Source organism: Falco cherrug, chromosome 10, assembly GCF_023634085.1.
Source record: "Falco cherrug isolate bFalChe1 chromosome 10, bFalChe1.pri, whole genome shotgun sequence".
NCBI lineage: Eukaryota > Metazoa > Chordata > Aves > Falconiformes > Falconidae > Falco > Falco cherrug.
The window spans coordinates 12018914-12037867 of NC_073706.1; the positions used below are offsets into that span (position 1 = coordinate 12018914).

The window sequence follows — 18954 nt, forward strand, 5'->3', positions numbered from 1 at the left end:
TACTATAGCCAGTTGTAGCTATGCACTACTATGTTATTTTAAATAGATACTTACGATTGTATTTCAGTGTAATCTAATGAGCATATAAATAAGGGAGAATAATTCCTCATTGCTAAAAACATAATTTTGGACACTCACATGCAGTGCTAGTGTTTTTTCCAGGCATATTAAAAATCACATGTATGCTTTAACACTGGAAATACCCAATGCAAGTGGCATAATAAACTTCACAGTAGTATCTAGAGAATCCCAGAATGGTTAAACATTTCTCTCTAAGTCTTTGGGATTTGTTCAGGTCATAGGCTTGTGCCTTAATTTAGTAACAGATAGTACTAGAAATAGAAATGCCATTAATTCGTTTCCTAAGGCAGAGGATATATTTCACACAGTGTTACAGCACTCTAGTCTATTTTTAGAGCCAGTGTGTAGGAGTTATCACGGCTTGAATGTTAATAGGCACAACACACAAAAGCAAGCTGGCTTAAGTTAGAATGGAACGCTACAAAAGAAAACCCTGAGAGAATAAAGAGGTTCTAATGTCAGTGGCATATCCTGAATAGCAGAGAAAAAAGGCATGCAAGTCAAAGATAACTACTGTGGCAGTGTGACCGGCTAAAGATACAGCCTGAGAATAAGGCTATACTGGACAGAACATACTTTTCCTGGAGCACATACAGTAAATCTTTTCAGCATCTAACAGCCATGAATGCTTCCAGCAATATGAAGCATAAAAAATGATGACAAACTAAGGAATATTTTGATTTTCCTTCTACATTTTATACAATTGGAGAGCTGGTGTGGCTGCTGTTGTTTTGTTAAACCCCCCTGGAGCTGGAGTTTAGAGCACAGGAAAAGCTGACGTTGGCACTGGTACATTATCCTTACAGAGAGGTAACTGTATGTTCTAACAGAGCGCAAGAGAGATGTACTGAACTGACAAAACATACAACTAAGAATCAGCTACTGATTTTTCTGTGCTCATTTTTATTGCCTGGAACTTTGGAAAATACCAATCCTCCTCATGAGGGAAGTCATCTTCTTTTTTATATTCTCCACAGAACGAAATGATCAAACAGAACAGGAAGAAAGAAGGGAAATCAAACAGAGACTGACAAGAAAGGTAAAATCTTGCAATAACTTCTATTAGGTTTTAGAAATTTAGCAAAGCTCACATAATATCAACCAGTCACAGAGTCATTATTGCACAAAACCTCCCTTAATATACATCCTCCTCAGCAGTGCCTGAGATAGTGGTATCTAGGAATATGAATTACAAAAACATCTACCTTATCTCGGCTACATGAGACTTAGTGGAATATTTACATATAAACTTTAAATCAGAAAATGGGTATTTGCTTGCACACTGCCTATTTTGCAACTATCTTGCTAGAAAAGGATGACTTCATTCTTTGTAGCAATCAGTAGCAGAGCTGACTCCCTGCGGAGCAGCAGGTGTGCTCCCACAATAAATTTCTCTTTGCATTTAAGGTACTCTCAGAAGCAGAACTAGATCTTGTTGTTCTGTTCCTAGGAATCCCTACTGGAATTCTAAGCCAAATATGCTGATGACTTGTTAAAGCCAAACTGAAATTCTTACAATTGGTCCAGTCCTGAAAAACTTACACAATCTGCCACTGACTGTAGCAAAGAACCCTTACAGAATATGCTATTATACACAGATGATCATAAATTCTTAACTCCTTTACTTAAACACATTTTATCAATATCCAGGTTAAAATATTTTCCTCTTTTGTCCATTATAAAGCCATTGTGCTGCAGCCCAGAACTCCATTTAAACCACTAACACTCTCCTAACAACCCTCTGAAGGACTGAGTATTTCCTTGGCATTTCCAAGGATTTTTTTCCCATATGCATAAGTGCACACTAAGCTAAGATGGGAAACAGAAAATGTTGCACGTTTCACCAATATGCTTGTTATTAACACTGGTTTTATTTTACAAATCTATTTAATGCAGCTTAACCAGAGACCTACAGTTGATGAACTAAGAGACAGAAAAATCCTGATTCGATTTAGTGATTATGTGGAAGTGGCAAAAGCACAGGACTATGACAGGCGAGCAGATAAACCGTGGACAAGACTATCAGCAGCAGATAAGGTACTGACATAATTAGAATGACATATTACTGCTTTCTACTTGCATTGTCTATAATGGTATGTCAGATTCTGCAAAGACATTTAATCTCTGTAAATGTTACCATTATTTTTTATGCGGAAACCACACTGACCAATGCATACTGTCATAAAAAATACTATTTATAAAAATAAAAAGGCTTCTACCCAGCTCGTCAACTGGGGAGAAAGAAAAAAAAAAACCCCAAAACAAAAAGGTGGATACGATCTTTCATAATGGTTTAGGGCTAGAACTCAAACATCTCCAATTACAATAGCCGATACACTATTAACATTTATCCTCAGACTTGAAGTTTTGCCTCAAACATGCAAATATCCTCCATTATGTTTCTAAACATGCAAATATTTCCTTTCCTGTTTCCTATAAATACTCAAGGAGTCGTTTGATCCCACATTTTCATGAATATAAACAACCACTCATTGTTGTGCCCTTGCATACCTGCTACGTAGCAGATTTACATCCCAATTTCACTTTCACATCTAGATGCTTGAGTAGTAAGAAAAAAAGTTCGGCATGATTCCAGATAGGACAGTTGCTGAGCAAGTTTCAGGGCTGCAGCAAGCAGAATGAGTAGGAATGCCAAGATAATTACTGGGTAAAATGGCAAATGCAGAACTGTTTTGTCATGAGATGTGGGGATCAAACAATTCACTCTCCATTCCTGTGTCTCCCCAGTAGAAAGTGCAACAAGCGGGTTTAGAGGACTCATACAGAAAAGGAGCAATGTCTTTCTTGGTGTTCTCCTGAGCTCACTAAAATGGTGAATAAGCTATTATATATTAATCAATTGAAAAAATATTTTGTATTTTCCCTGTACATACTGGGTATGTATTAAAATTGGGCTTTTCCTGGTTTTACTGGTTTTGTATTGTTAACTAGGCAGGTTTATAAGCTAAAAAGAAAGTGACAGAGTTTAACTGCATATACTAGTGGCATACATCAGGAATACAGGGTTGGGAGTTTGACCATTGCATTGACTGAAAAACTTCTGTTTCACAGATAAATACATGATTTTTCCTAATTTTTCTTTTAATAAACCAAATCTCTGATATAAAACATGAACCATAGGTACAAGCCTCATAATTTTAGGCAGCTAAACTACGAAGTACCCAATATAAAAGAATCTGTGAAAGCATCAGTATGTTCCAGTTCACTTGCAATTGCCATTTAAACACAAGAATGCTCTCACTTTTATAGTTTTGAAGTTCCTTATTAATCTGAAAAGACACCATTTTTTCTTCACTTATGACTGTGCAATCCTATGGATACAGGTGATAACAGTCTGGACTGGCATTTGCAAGTTGTGGTAAGGCAAATGGTCTGATCTTTATTAAAACTGATAGACATTCAAATTCCACAAAAGTCAGTTGACCAGCTGATCAATTTCTTAGCAACTTCTCTTAATTATTAATAAATTTTAACAGGGATCTTATTAAATGTGAGACAGTAAGCACTGTGGTTTTATTCTCCTGTCAGAATTGCTTCTAGACAGACGCGACCCTGTCAGCAATCAGTAACAAATAAGTATCATATCACCAATAAATATAACCTAAATATTCAGCATCTCTACTGGCATGGTATGCTTTGCTATACCTAATACCGGATATTTCGACTTTGGAAAACTCCTGTTCTGCAAGTCCGGTATTTTGTAGTTTAGAAATACAAAATAAATTGTTAATCTTCTTCTATTTTTGATTCCTAGGCAGCAATTCGGAAAGAACTAAATGAATACAAAAGTAATGAAATGGAGGTACATGCATCAAGCAAACATTTGACAAGGTCAGTTTTCCAGCTATTTATTTCCAGTACCTGCTGCCTGAGTCCTGAATCTGTAGATCTTGCTCTTACATGCTGAATGTGGGAAAAGAATATGCAAAGAAAGCTCTATTTTAAAAGAAAACAGAAGCATTTATCTTCCTGTTTAGCACCTGGCTTTTCTGTTTGGTGGTTTGGGGTTCTTTTTGTTTGTTTTTGGTGGGTTTGGGTGTGGTTTTTTTGATTAGCATGTACTGACAAGCCCTCAGACCTTCTCCAGAACATCACTCAGCTTGCGCTCTTTGTGCCAAAGATTCAAAACCTATGACAAAAATTAAATGTAGGGTATAACATTAAGAAAATAAAGTACACAAACAATACACTGTATAAAGGTTTTTGAATTAAATGTACTTGAGTGTGCAACCTTATCACAAAGGTTGCAACTTCCCTGCTAAGAAATGTAACATTCTACATACCGTAACAAGCCATACATAATGCCCGTCAGTAACGTGTTTGTTCTACTTCGATTTGTTCTAACTGGTTCAGCCTGTAGCTGTCAGTATCCCTCAAATGTCAGTCCAGTTGCTACTGGAAGGAGCGCAACCCGCCCCGAGCACCCCGAGCACCCTTAATGGCAGCCCAGCAGTGAGGTCAGGAGAGAGCACTGCTTGGACTCTCGGCACTCTGCAGTGGCTGGGCTGGTGTGAACCTTGTCAATCTAGTGCTTGCTTCGCGTGCCAGCACTGATGACAGGTACTATGTTGGAAAACATTAATTTCCCTCTTCTAACTGGGGAAAAACATGAGGGAGGCTGATTCCACAGCCATTGTTACTTGCAAAAAGACCTTGTTAGTTAAAAACTGAAATAGCAATTGGTTATTTCCTACAATTTCTATTAGGTCTCTTGAGCAAGTCCGATTGCTCTTAAAACACAATCTTAGGAGTTGCTGGGAGCACAGTGTGCTCTTGCCATGTCTGTAAGGTGTACTTGCTGCTAAATTAAGTTGCCCGACACTGCACTAGGGAACTTGGTGTGCAGTCTGGCATCCTGGAAGGCTCATTTCAGCAGTGCCTGGGCCCACATTTCCACGCTTATTTCGGAATTGGCAATGAATTCCAGCTTTAACTGAGCTTTGGATGTTCAATGAAAAGGTGGTCTAGACAAATACACTTGAGTCACAAATACAATGTATATTGATCTAATTGATATATTTATAGAATTCCAGCCTGTTCATGCAATTGTTAGGCCCTTTTAATATTACAGGACTAACACTCAATGTTTATGGCAAGACACCACTGCACTAATAGAATGAAATAAGTGGAAAAAAAGCAATGGAAAGGCTGCATTTTAAGTCTGAAAGTGAGATATACATTCTCCAATTGAAGCTACCTTGGGAGTTTAAATAGATTATAATGATATATTTTGAAATTTGTTCAGGATATTAGGAGTAAACAGGCTTACAATTTACAATTAGTGCTACAGCATTACAAATGATTGGGACTTTAATTACGTATCTCAGCCAAAAGAACAAGCCTACAGAGCAAGAGCAGATTTATTCCAGACAGCCTCTTAAGACATTACATTAAACCAACAGTATGTCTTCATATTTTCCAAAGCATCAGCTCAACATTGCTTAACTCTTATAACAGGATCACTGCACAATAAAGAACATTTCTACCAATGACAAACTGTGGTTTAACTCCTAAAAGAAAAAAAATCAATCCCACACCTGTATTTGCATTTGCATTCCCAAGTAACTCTAAACTTGTTAAACTGGGCTTGTTAGACCGGACCCTGAGGACTGTAACTGCACTAGTGTCATGGCACATGTTAAAATGTGCTGGTGAAAATTAAGACTTAAAAGGTTGCTAATGTTCTTCAGTACTGTTACTGTACCTTTAAAAAGAATTAATAGTTTAAAAAAAACAACACCCATTTTTTTGTTAATCTAACACAGAATTTTTAAAAATTATATATATTTTGTAGTTCATTTCAAAGTGGTTTGAAAAATGTCTCTTATTTCTCCTAGATTTCACAGGCCATAGAAATTTTCTTCTGAGAAGAATCTGTCTTTACTTTTTGATATTGCTGCTGAACACACATCAGGGAATATATAAGTCTTTCCCTAAAGTTCAGTTCAGGATACCTTGATGTTTATGTGAAAGAAGGACTCTGCAGATGAAGTCTCTGCAGCACTTACAGAAAGAGACACCAGAGATGTACTTCGCTCTGAAGTCAGAAGAGCGATGGCCTGTGGAGTGGGATGATCTGCTGAAAAAGACTGAAGTAAAGCTACTTGAAAGAACCTACTACTCTCCTTTAACACTTGTTTTAAACTGTTTTGCAGTCTATCTTGGAAAAGGAGATGTTGTGCATGTACAGGCTTTACCATTCCAAGGCCTCTGACATAAATGGACATGACACACTGTCATTCAGTATTATGTTGACAAGACATTTTGAACTTACCACAATTAGTTTGTAAAACACTTAAGTTCATGTTCTAAAAACTAATTTAATGTATTATAATTTCATTCTTTTTTATATAATGTCTAACAGAATCACAGCTGCAAGCATTTTTGATTCCTGTTACTTTTGTTCTTTAATTAAATGACTACTTATTGCAGGAAATTAACACGTTTCCTAAAGCTCTTTTTTTCCCCACAGAGATTTGGGAAGGAAAAAGTTTACAATTATTATGCACCAGATCATATCACTTCTTTATGTACACAGAGTCTTCAAAAGGATGATCTTAACTAAATTTTCCATCTTGTGGAGTATCAATGTTTTAGACCAGATCCTAACCAGCATAACATGATTGTCATTCTACGTAAGTTGAGGTTCTGGCACTCTGAAGAATGACAATGGAGTTCACTATTATTCTCATTCAAAATTACTTAAATTGGACAACTATAGACAGAAGTGTAACAATGTACTTTGATGTTTAGCAAACAAATAATCTAATGCTTTCTTGACAGTAAGAAGAAAAAGGTTACTAAATGCTAATAACAGAGCAAATAGAACTGGTTGAGAAAAATGTAAAGCCAGACATTCTAATAATGCTCAACATCTAGAAGTATCTGAGAATTCTACTCAAATTATTACTAAAATGAAAATCAGGAAACAAAAATAACAACTAATAGCTAGAAAGCCTGCCTGACAAGATAGCAACAAAATGGGACACACACAAGACAAAAATTTCTCCAGAAGTCTTAAATGCTATCCTCTTAGGAAGTCGTTGAATGTTAACACCATGAAAAAGGCACTCTTGATCTTGTAGCTTCATTGAGATGATCTCCATGAGGCACAAAACCAATAAACAAAATAGGGTATGTAGAATTGTATAGGCTATTATTAAATTGCTGCAAGGTGGCGAATAGAATCGATGCAGAGTGGCTGGACTAACTTTCAATTCTCTTCTGCTGCTCAGTGTGGGGATGAAACAACAAATATAGTGCCATTTGTTGGATAAACTAATGCTTATGAATGGAAAGTAAGAACATACAGTGCAACGCTTAAAATGTATGTCAGAAAGGGCAATGCTAGAAGAAACAGAGGAATCATGGGAGATGTGGTGCCCAGGACCAACGAAGCTTGCTAGCTTTGTTGTAGCTAGCTCTAATTTTGTACAACTTTCTAACGTTCAAAAAATTATGTGACCTATTAGTTGAAGACTTGAATTACCTGATTACTTTCTATCCAAAGACTTTTTTCCTATTTATTGATATTTTATAACCTGCTGAATTACAAATTTCTGGCTTTTCACAGAAATATGTAACATTATAACTAGCCTTTTAACATACTATTATATTTATCAATCATTTTACTTTTATTATTAATAAAATACTATTAATTCTAAACAACAATATAATGATAGTCCAGGTATAATATACAAACAAGGATAAACAGAAAGGAGAAAAGTTTCTTCAGCAGAAGAACCATTTTAAGTTTCAGAACAGTAGATGACATGTAACTACAAACTTGGCTAATAAACCATGAAAGTAACACTCCTATCTAGCAGCAATGCAATACTTTCACTGGTAATAAAAATATTATATAAACCATGTTAAAATTATGTTGAAAAATATAATAAACAGGAAAACATTTTAAAGGTGACTTAGCAGCTTTTTAAATTTCAGACAATGCCTATGAGCTGTATTACTAATGTGACTTAACCACCTTGTAGTTATGCAGCAATATACTTCACTTCTTCCCTGCCCCAAAAAGCAATCACCCTGTGCTGATGTTTGCCTGTGTGAATACTCCCTGGTGATAGGCTTCACATTTTTACATTTGTTAAATTTGGTTGTACCTGCTCAAAGGTTTCGAAGTTGATGGGGTGAGGTTGAGATTGGACAGTGAAATTTCATACTTCTACTTTATCATGAGTCCTCACTAAAAATAGAAGTTTTATTATTTTTCCAATATGCACTCACCTTAGAAAATAATTCGGGCTTTGCAGTGCACTTTTTAAAACCTTGTGCAGTTAAGAGAAAAATACTGTTTTGCATCCGAATAAAATTAAATTAGACCACTTAAAAGTTTAACATCTCATGAGGTCCATCTAGTGGAGACGACAGTGATCGCAAGCTCAACAAAACCCACTCAGAGGCTCAGAAAAATTACAAAAGCATTAAGTACTCTTACGTAGATGGGATGAATTGACCAAATTATTTACTGGCAATTTCAACACAATGATTTCCAGACACGACACAGCCTTATATTTTTATAATCAATTAGAAATATATTTCTTTTACAACTCCTTATGCTTACAATAAACCATTTCCTATCAATGAAGGCTAAGAACACCAATTACTCTGCATTCTACTCTCAATGCACACTGGATAGGCATCTATCACACCCATTTCTGATCTAAGAACCTGATTTTTAAAGATTGTATTTTCAACAAGAATAAAAGCAATCTTTTTCCTAAATTCATAGAATAATTTAGGTTGGTAAGAATCCAGGTCCTTTCCCAAAGCCGTTGGGTCCCACCCCTGCTCTGACTGAGGCAAACTTTGAAATTACAGTAGTTTGCTTGGTGAGTGCTGAGTTCAGGCTACAATCTATGAGTGTGGACTTCTCTTTTTTTCTTTAATGTAAAGACATTATTAATATAAAGAAATAATTCAGAAAACAATAGATTTTCCCATTTTCTTCAAGGACCTCTTTCAAAGAGTTTTCTACCTTAACTTTACCTTAAAATTCAATTTTAAATCATGCCATTTTTCCTCTCTGAAAATAAACTTTATGAAATGTCTGAGGACTGTCAGAAATAATGAAGAGTAACTTCACAGATATATGAAATACTCATAGGCCAGACACTGTGTGGGCCAACGAAGAGTTAATCAAAGGAAACTGGTTAAGTACCAAAGATGCAGATAGTGGTGAGGTTCAGCAGGGAACCTGTACTGATAAGTACTTTGAAAAAATGATTGGTGGGTTTGAAGGAAATTAAACCAACATGAGACCTAAGTAACAGCCAACAACTTAAAATGATGAAAGTCAGTCCATTAGACTTTTCAAAAAACAATACATGACAGTAATAGCCATATAGCACAATAGCTGCATTCAGAACTAGCTGGAATGAAAATAATGAAGAGTTTGAGCAATAAACAGTGGTTTCAGTAATATGAGAAAAAATTAGATTAAAGAAAGCTACTGTAAGTAAAGGTCCCTCTGTTGATAACAGCAGTATTAGGAATATAATAGTGAGGAAACTGAGGAAAAGCAAAGAGTTCACAGGGCAGAGAGAATAATGGAAGAAAAAATAGAGAAATGTGTATGATGTTAAAGACAACCAAAGCACAGAATAAGAGGTATAACAGAATGTAAAATAAGTGCTATAAAGTAACTAAGCTGTGAAGAGCTGTCACCCCAAAACTGGCTACTACATTCTTCTGAAACCTCTGTGGTCATAACATCAGACAAGCATGTACCCTCCTCAGCCTTGCTCCAGAAGCTGTGAAGCTGCATTAGTGCTGCGCTGAATGAACTGGCAGTGTTCATTTGGAATCAGTTCCATGGTAAAAAGGCAGCTCTGCATGTGGAAACGCAGACAAGCTCCAAGATACACACGTTCTACGAGTTACTCTCTACATCTGTTACTTGTTGATCAGCTGTAAGCTTTTAATCCCCATTTTTAAAAATAAGTTAAATGAAAAATATTAAAAGGTATTGTTCTCAGCCTTTAAAGTTTACAGTATTTACATGCAGGATTGCAAGTTAAGGATTAAAACGTTGCTAACGAACTATAAGATGCAAGGTAGGTTTTTGTTTAATTTAAAAACAAATTAAGGGAAATATTAGCTTAGAAGTTGCACATCATAAACATTCAGAAGAAACTATAGTTGATACACAGCAACAAAGCAGAAGTGTAAATTATGACTCACTGGTCATTTTCTTAGGAAATCTGAAATCCAAGTACATGAAATAGATTGTATTAGTATGCAGGATGTATTTCTGAGCTACAGATAGCAGGCCCTCTTGCTATCTGTTGTCTTAAATGAAATATTTGCGCAGCAGTAAGTTTTATTTGACTGATGTGCAAATAGGTTTTACTGATTTGAAACAAAACAGTGATGACATTTTGTAAAATAAAAGACAGACAATATATATTTTTCTTGAAATATTTAATACAAATATTTGCAACGTAGTTCAACCACAAGTGTTTAGTTTGCTCTTAGAAACTCCTGTTGAAGTCTAACACACACCACAGACAAACAGGACTGAGATCAAATCAGGTGATTTGATCCCTAAATAATTCTGGACAGTATTTGGGATCAGACAAAAGGGGTATTCTGTACACACAGACCCCAAACATAGATTCAAAGTGAAATTCAAAGTGATTTCTCTGAAAGTCAGTGAACAAGCCTAGTTAAAGACTTCTTAAAAAATAGCATATGCAAAAAATCAAAAAATATACATATTGCATTTTAGCAGATTCAGTAAAATAATTTCAAATCTCACATATAAAAGGAAAAGTCTTAGCCACAAAGATTTTAGTATCACTAAATAAAATATGCTTTCATTACAATAGTTTCCTTGAGTGTTAAAAAAAAAAAGTTGTCAAATTTTACATTATAAAAGAGTATTTATATTAACCTTTAATTTCAGGAAGGTACCTGAAAATATTACTTCAGAATTCCATCTTATCGAAACAGTGCCTCCAGTCCTCTGCGAACATTACACAGTTCCTCTTCTTGCTGTGCAAAGGCATTACATTACACATACTTTTAAGTATTTTTTTAAAATACTGTAATTTTGGCACATATCATATGCTGCTTTTAACATATAAAACATGATATTTTTCTTTTCCATGTCAACATTCAACATACTACGATTCAGAACTAAAACAGTATGTCTATATGTATGTGCTGCTTTTATTACCCAGGTAAGGTTTAAAGTATAACATGCCAGTGATACCTGCATTCTGACTAATTTTTGTTTTTAATAGGGGACTAAAAATTACAATTTTTAGGAATTTATAGTGTTCAAACAGCTATACTTAATAAATAAAAATGAAGACAAGGTGATTTAATTTACCATTTCTTTAAGAAGTTTCTCTTGGAGTCCTTTTACATCTTCTTTCATCAGATGCATCTACAAAAAGATACTGAATGCGCCTTCTCTGCTCACAACCGGTAACCCATTTTCAATATGACAATTACATCCCTAAATGGTTCATAACTGAGAGATACAGATGCACACACATGTACCTGCCTAGGGGACATGTTTTAAAATTGTTCCTTCTCCAATGATGAACACTAATAAACAACACCACAGAATACAGAGTAAATCTTGCAGCAGTTTTCCACATAACTGCACACAACTTCTAATGGGTGAAATCTAGGCCTAAAACACTGAATATTGTAACATTAAAGGACATTTTATGACAATGAAGAACTACAGAAATATTTATGTGCCATTAATACAGTGCTGAGGATAAAGACTTTACTTAGAAAAAAGTCAATATTGATACCTATTGGCAAAACTGAAGAATGATTAAAAACAAGAAAGAAACAGAAGTTCCCCATACCTGTGAAGTAAAAACACGTTCTTCATAGTCAACAGTATGGTAGATGTTATTTTCAAATGAAGTTTTAAGAATCTGAACTCTGAAGAAATAAAAGCAGTTCAAAAAGCTTTGGTATGTATGAACTTCCCACACATATCACGAATACAAATAGACCACAAATAATGGGATGTATGTAAAAGCATGGATAAATATTACCATCGTTGTTACTGATGGAAGGTATGTTGAGAAATTTACATGGAGAGTAATTACATTTTTCCTGTAACGTAACATTTTAATCTAATTTCCTCATCCCATCTATTATCTCTATTTCATGAAAGACACTGCACAGAGAATAGTAGTTGACCTAACTTACACCTCTAATGAGCCAAACACAAAATCTCATCCTGGGATAATGAAGTCTACTAACCTCTGTTGCTCATTTTTCATGTACATACTAAAAGTATGTGTATGTTTTTTCCAAAAAGTCTGGAAAGAAAAATATTAATAGATGATAATTAGTAGGAACTAGTATTTTCTGAACTAAACCTGACAAATATCTAATATGAATAAAATAACCTACAATCACAAGCTCAGCACAGAATGGGTAGGAGTTTCACAGTCACCACAGAAGCTTGGGAGAACAAAAAAAAAAGCCTAGCTGGCAGGATGAGGCACTTCAGGAATTCTATTTTCACAGAACCAGTTTCACCAAAATCCTGTTTCTAGTTTCAAAATGTTGAAAAAGACTAGGCATAAAGTTTTAATCATAATTTCTGTATAATTTAAGCCAGAGTAAAAGAAAAAAACCAAATAGTCTCATGTTTACGTTAATATTTTTATATTGATTTTTACATTACAGCAAGTAGCAGAGCCATAACGTCAACTGGCTTGTCATAGAACACACACCATATCAGGTTCAATGCCTACATGCTGTTTCTACATATAGGACAGCTGAAAAAAGGCTCATGAAGTGGGATAAATAGTCCATTAAAAGTAGTAGTTTATTTGATGAAGAAAAAATATATTGGTGATCTAGAAATTTTAACAGTACAGCACTGGCCAATCTTAACACCTCAAATTGATTATTTGAAATTTGACCCAACTTTAAGCAAAATGATAAAGGCTTTTTAAATCAGAATTAATGATCTGAAGTTAAAGGTGATATGAGTAATCTATGGATTCTAAGATTTCACTTTTCTCTATGATCAAGCAATTAAAATACAAACCGAGAATTCTTTTTCCATGTTTTTCAGGGACTGAGAATCTTTTTCAAAATTCTCAAGTTCCTCAAGGAGAGTAAACTGAAATTTGTCCAGCTGCCTGATCCTACCAAAACAAAATGAGTTACTTTTAGAAGGTATTAATTGCATTTTAAGGGCATTTTAAAATAAAACTTCTGTTACAGACCTGCATTCATGGAGCTGGTAACTCATTGTTGTCAAATGCTCATGGGCAGCTCGTAGTGATTGCTTAGTAAAATGATCCATTTTCTGTGAGCGACTCTATAAGGATGTTTTAACATTAAATTCAGATTATTTTTACTTTAGGAAAAAAAAACCTGCAGTATGTTTAGTACTGTAATCAAAAAATATTTTATCATCTCCCTATCCTTTCAGGAAAAGCCTTCTGTTAATGAAATGTAAACTAACATGGATTTATGTTTTTGATAAAATTCTACCTAACTTAATTAGAAGTACATTATTAGAAAAATATATTTCCTTAAAATAGAAAAGGTACACATTGAACAAATGATGTTGCTTAACAGCCGCCTTAGATGAAAAAATGCTATTCAGGGTCATGTTTTCCTTTCTGCAAATAAATTTCATTCATGGGTTTGATAATTTGAAAAAAAAAATAATCAAACTGCTGTATGCTCATTGCTTTATATACCTAAATTTGTTTTAAAACACCGGACAGGATAAAAAATACAACAGACCTGGGAAATAAAATAATTGGAGAGTTAACTATATAACAGGATTGAAAAAGGCATACAAGGAAATTAGTTCTGTCATTTCTTGAAGTTCTATGCACACAGCTATTTTCATGTCATTTTAAGCAAATTCTGTGGTATAAGACAAGCCATCATTCATAGGCACACGTACCCACACAGACAACTGATAATGTATATGAAATGTCTTGCCTCAATTTTCTTGGTAAATTCTTTCTGGAGTTTCTGACATATCCTGATAGTTGAAGAACCAGGTTCCCAGATTTCCCCATCCAAACCAGACATATCATTTACAGATACAGTCGATATGCTTTCAGACACTGAAGAGAAGTAAAAAAAGATGTCACAATTCAGTATGAACAGGCATCCTATCTGAAGTTGCAACAGGGCCTAGAGTAGCTTTTGTTATATATAGATTAATTTCATCCATTAGATGGCTGAGACCGGTTTCTATTTTCGTATCAATTGTCTGACTTTTTAAATGGATATAGTCTCTAAATATTTAGCATTTCTTTTTATTTCTTTTTTTTTAAACATGTAAAATGCTTTTTTATGGATATTATCTTTTCTTGTTAAATCTTTCATTTGTTATGTTACTTTCAACTTTTCCAGAACTATAGTCAACTTTCACTCTGTAACCAACTTCTGTAACAGTATCACCTGATTTAGATAATTTTCTAGGCTGTAACTTTGTTCCTCTGAGTCCTTTCTTTTCCTCCTCTTTGCTTGTTTCTGCTTCATCTGAACTGCCTTCTGTATCACTGTGGTACCTTCGTTTCAGAAATGTCTGTATACTCGATCCTTTAATAAACATGAAAACAATGCTTAATTTTAGGATTACTTAGAGCAATGACATGGAGGATAAAGTGTTTATTGACCCTTTGGATCCAAACTCTAGGAGTATAGAACTCAAGAACTACATAAAAAATAATAAGCAGTACATTTATGGAGGGCGTGTTCAGTAGATAGAAAGAACTTGATGTACATGAACAAGATTTCAATGGAACTCGAAACTTGGACACATGCAAGACTTATTCAATGAAGAGACTCATCCTAAGCCCTCTTTTCCTGATAATACCACTATCCCTACTTTTTTCTAGTATCAGTAAATATCAGTATATACTGATACATAGAATACCAGTATTCTAACTCTCTTAAAAGTGCACCTAGCTCTTTACAGGAACTGCATTTTGGAGCCAAATTTTCAGGGGGTTTTTTTGGAATAATTAAAACAGCAGAGAAGATGAGAGCGTAAAAATGGAATAATACTGAAAATATATAAAAGAAAACAAGATTTAAAAACTTGGGCTGTATTTTTATGCCAAATAAACATTTTTCTTAATCTTCATGGAGACACATAGAAAGTCTTTTGCTTTAAATTAAATCTTTGTACCTGACTCGTGTATGGGGTCGTCAGGTTCTTCACTCCAAGTCTGTGCTTTACTTCTACTGCAAACGGATAATGGAGATGGTGGTACACAATCCTAAAAGAAAAGTCACTGATTTATGAGCTTCCAGATTAAAGCACTTTCAGAAGTCTTCACCAGAAATCCACATTTATGTTGCTTTTCATTAAACTAGGTACATGAAAACAACTATAGTAACTCCCTGTTATTTAAGATATTAATTATAACTGATCTTGTTGGAATACAATTCTTTCCTTGTATCCATATGATAATTCCCTAATTTATCTCAAATATTTAAAAATTAACTACTAGGATTTTCCAAGCAGGAGACAAGTAAACATTGTCTAGTGTGTAACATTAAGGAAGATGTATTTCCCTTAATTCTCACCATCTGTAAAGTAGATAAAATAGATGAAAAGCTGCAGCTCTCTTCTGAAAAGCAAAGGATTTAGTAACATACCTCTTCTTTACTTTTGGTGATAGGTTTAGTGATAGCTTGTAGTTTTCCTTTAATAGAAAGTAGGTCTGAAAAGCAATGCTTGAAACTTGAATCTTCATTATTATCACATGGTTCAGATACAGATCCCTTTGCATGTTTTCCACTGACAGTTTTGTATGTCGCTAAGCTAAGCTACACGTTAACAACAACAAAAAATAAATCATTATTGAAAGGAGACATACAAAAGCATAAAACAGTTGACAGTTGAATGGAACAATTTTAGTTGAAGTACATGTAGAGTAACTTCAATGTTCTTACCAAAGATGCTTCAGTTAAAACTGGTGATAAACTTTTATTTCCAAATGTTAACTTTTTAACAGTCACCTCAGGGGACTGATTTAGACATATACTTTCAATATTATTTTTTTGTGGAGAGAAGTTATCGGGAGAGACTCCTTTCTCAAAGTTTAACATTTCCCTTTTTTCTGGTGTTGACTCCCGAAGATCAGGTGATACTTCACTGTAAGTATGCTCCTGAGTAATGTCTCCTTCTGATATTCCTTCAGAACCTAGAAAACAGTTACTTAACTGTCAGCATGAGGAACGAGAGTCAAAAAAGGTAAGTGAAAGCCCCATATTGCTAACAGTTCCAACACATAAGTATTTGCAAGTCTCAGATATGTGGAATTTTACTTTAAGTGTTGGCAGTTTTTGCACACACTGTACTATTTTAGTGGTCACCAGATTCATTCTAACACTTAGGGATGTATCTCTTGTTTTAAATGCATGAAATAAATGTAAAATTGTACTACTGTGATAACCCTCATTTAACCTCCAACTTTTGCTACAGTATTGCTATAAACAAAGTCAAAATACCTACATCTCATTATCTCAAGAGATGCAGGACTCTCAAATGAAGGCACTTCAATTTCCTTTTGTTGCTCTGCAGAATTCTTTGATTTAATAAATGTTTTATGTTCATAGTTAGCGACTGTCTTTGGCTCCATAGATACAATATTCTGGAATTTCTTTTGCTGATTATCATCCTTGTTTTCCTCATTCATATGCTTCTATTAAAATACGAAGTTTATAGGACCATTATTTGTAAACATACAGAAGTGTATATGTATGCAGGGAAAAAGCACATTAATTTTATGAACCATTGAACAAGCAGAAGGTTCAAAATGGAACATCATTAAAAGTAATTAAATTCATAAGGGTATCAGGTGTTCCAGTAAACACTGAATTTGTTTAATTCGGCACCTAAATTTCTATTCTTCTGAACTTCTTAACTTTTGGAAGCAATTACCAATGCTTCAGGATTTCATCAATGAAGTTTATAGACCTATTCATATACACTGAAATGTTATGCTAAAAGAAGGAAAATGTTTTAGCACTCAGTGTTATTGCTTCATTTACTAAAAATACTATTTGGATATTCAGCAAATGTATTGACATACCCTCTATCAAAGTCAGCATCTTCTATTGTACACAGAATAGACATAGCATTATCAAAATCAATTACCTAAAAGAACAAAATTTGGCTCACTAAAACCTCCCATTTAATAGACACTTTCAAAATACTGTTTTTAAGATAAAGGACACAATAGTTGTTTGCAGCAGAAAAAGTTTCATAAATAGAAACTGAAATACTATTATGACTGAGAAGATTATTTAGGACTGATTTTCTAAGCAGCTAAATACTCAGTATTAAAAAAGGCACTACTAGAAATAATAAGTAAAAATAATTTCAACTTGCTCATATTGGGCACCTAAAATTCAGGAGTACTAAGTACAAAGTAGACCAGAGTTTATTTTGAAAAATATGGCAGAAGTGGGCAGAAGAATAAAGTGCAACTGTATACCTGTACTTTTGATTTCTCCTCAGACCTGCGTGCTGAAAATTCCCATTCACTCCCTGGCTCTGAACTGGAAGGCTCTTTGTAATTTTTTGCTAATGCTGCTCTTCGAGGTAGTTTTTGCCTGGTGTTTTTTTCTATCGTTTCATCAGTTTTTAGATTCTGTTCTTTACGTTTGTTTATCTTTGGAGGAATAAAAACATCTTCAGTTTGTATCAGAATGATCAATAAATACGTAAGAATAAATGGCAGGTAACTGCGTTTAATTACTTGAAATCCATTCTTTCAAAACCAATAAAAGTTTAACTTTACCGGCTCACAGAGTCCAACCATCAGTCTAATAAGCATTTTTGGAAGATAATTTTCACACAATGCAGTCAGGAAAGTAAGAGTCAAAAAAAGTGAAGAGGCAAACTCAATGCCATTTTTGAACTACAGCAAAGCTAAAGTGCATTTCCAAAGCTTGCTCCCCCAAATATGTGCACATTTAAATGAACAAAAGCAAAAGCCTGCATAGTGAGCAGGAACCAGTATCCTTGATCATCACCTCTGAACCGCTTACCTTAACCACTAGGCTAGAATTAGGCTTCCTTCCTATCTGTCCCTTTCTACATCATAACTACTGCCACTCTCTCTACACAGCAGTCAATTTTCAGAAATAGAGCAAAGCATGTTCTCACTGAAAGTACCCCAGGGATCTGACATTAGAAGGGATGTAAAATATAAGTGCAGCACCTCTCAGACTAGGAGAGGCTGGCAAGAGTAGAATTTCTGCCTCCTACTCTCTTGAAAAGTGCTCTATGCAAAACGTACACTGTGCTAGCTTCCTCACCTCCACGACCAGGTCTATTAGCGACTTGGGCTTTAGATGCTCTCCATCTAAGTCTACGCAGTACTGGACCCCCACCGCCTCAAAGCAGGCATTTTGAATGTGTTTGGGCAGATCTGGGGAATTTCACTAATGAAAAAGGACACTTTTTAGTAAGTAGACAGACAAAATGTTGGGCAACTGAAGCCCTCTTCAGTTTTGATTTACATGGACTAGACGTCACCATCAATACCTACATGTGGTGATCATATTTTCATATGTATGACTTCATTGAATGCATGTATGTAGCTTTAAGCTATCAACATTAACAAGTTTTGTATAGTCTGAGAGAGAAAAATATAGTCTAGAGGGGACATGGGAAGCTTTTAGGTTTTGTTTGACGTTTTGCTTTTTTTGTTTGTTCCTATGTTTGGTTTTGTTTTTTAAACTGTGACTTACAAACATCTACAAGCCCCTTCCCTTGATGTTCATAATGTCTTGTAACTTATTATACTCCCAACTAACATGCTTACAATATTTTGCAATGATTATTCTTTCTGAGTATCTATT

The 18954-nt window shown here is 34.7% G+C and overlaps 2 protein-coding genes across 3 annotated transcripts in view; one reads left to right on the forward strand and one right to left on the reverse strand.

The window, feature by feature from the left end:
• Positions 1 to 6544, forward strand: part of PHACTR3 (phosphatase and actin regulator 3) — a 114091-nt gene extending 107547 nt beyond the window's left edge. For both annotated transcript variants that reach the window (XM_055722877.1, XM_055722878.1), the window contains exons 10-13: positions 1059 to 1120; positions 1978 to 2118; positions 3857 to 3933; positions 5940 to 6544. In XM_055722877.1, coding sequence (XP_055578852.1) covers positions 1059 to 1120; positions 1978 to 2118; positions 3857 to 3933; positions 5940 to 5955 — 296 coding nt within the window. In that variant the 3' untranslated portion in view covers positions 5956 to 6544. The remainder of the gene's footprint in view (positions 1 to 1058; positions 1121 to 1977; positions 2119 to 3856; positions 3934 to 5939) is intronic.
• Positions 6545 to 6694: 150 nt separating this feature from the next.
• Positions 6695 to 18954, reverse strand: part of SYCP2 (synaptonemal complex protein 2) — a 32016-nt gene continuing 19756 nt past the window's right edge. The window contains exons 31-43 of the mRNA XM_027813534.2: positions 17583 to 17759; positions 16598 to 16787; positions 16036 to 16286; positions 15739 to 15909; positions 15266 to 15356; positions 14512 to 14673; positions 14065 to 14192; positions 13332 to 13426; positions 13151 to 13250; positions 12352 to 12410; positions 11946 to 12024; positions 11453 to 11509; positions 6695 to 11112 (exon numbers count right to left, since the gene is read on the reverse strand). Coding sequence (XP_027669335.1) covers positions 11059 to 11112; positions 11453 to 11509; positions 11946 to 12024; positions 12352 to 12410; positions 13151 to 13250; positions 13332 to 13426; positions 14065 to 14192; positions 14512 to 14673; positions 15266 to 15356; positions 15739 to 15909; positions 16036 to 16286; positions 16598 to 16787; positions 17583 to 17759 — 1614 coding nt within the window. The 3' untranslated portion in view covers positions 6695 to 11058. The remainder of the gene's footprint in view (positions 11113 to 11452; positions 11510 to 11945; positions 12025 to 12351; positions 12411 to 13150; positions 13251 to 13331; positions 13427 to 14064; positions 14193 to 14511; positions 14674 to 15265; positions 15357 to 15738; positions 15910 to 16035; positions 16287 to 16597; positions 16788 to 17582; positions 17760 to 18954) is intronic.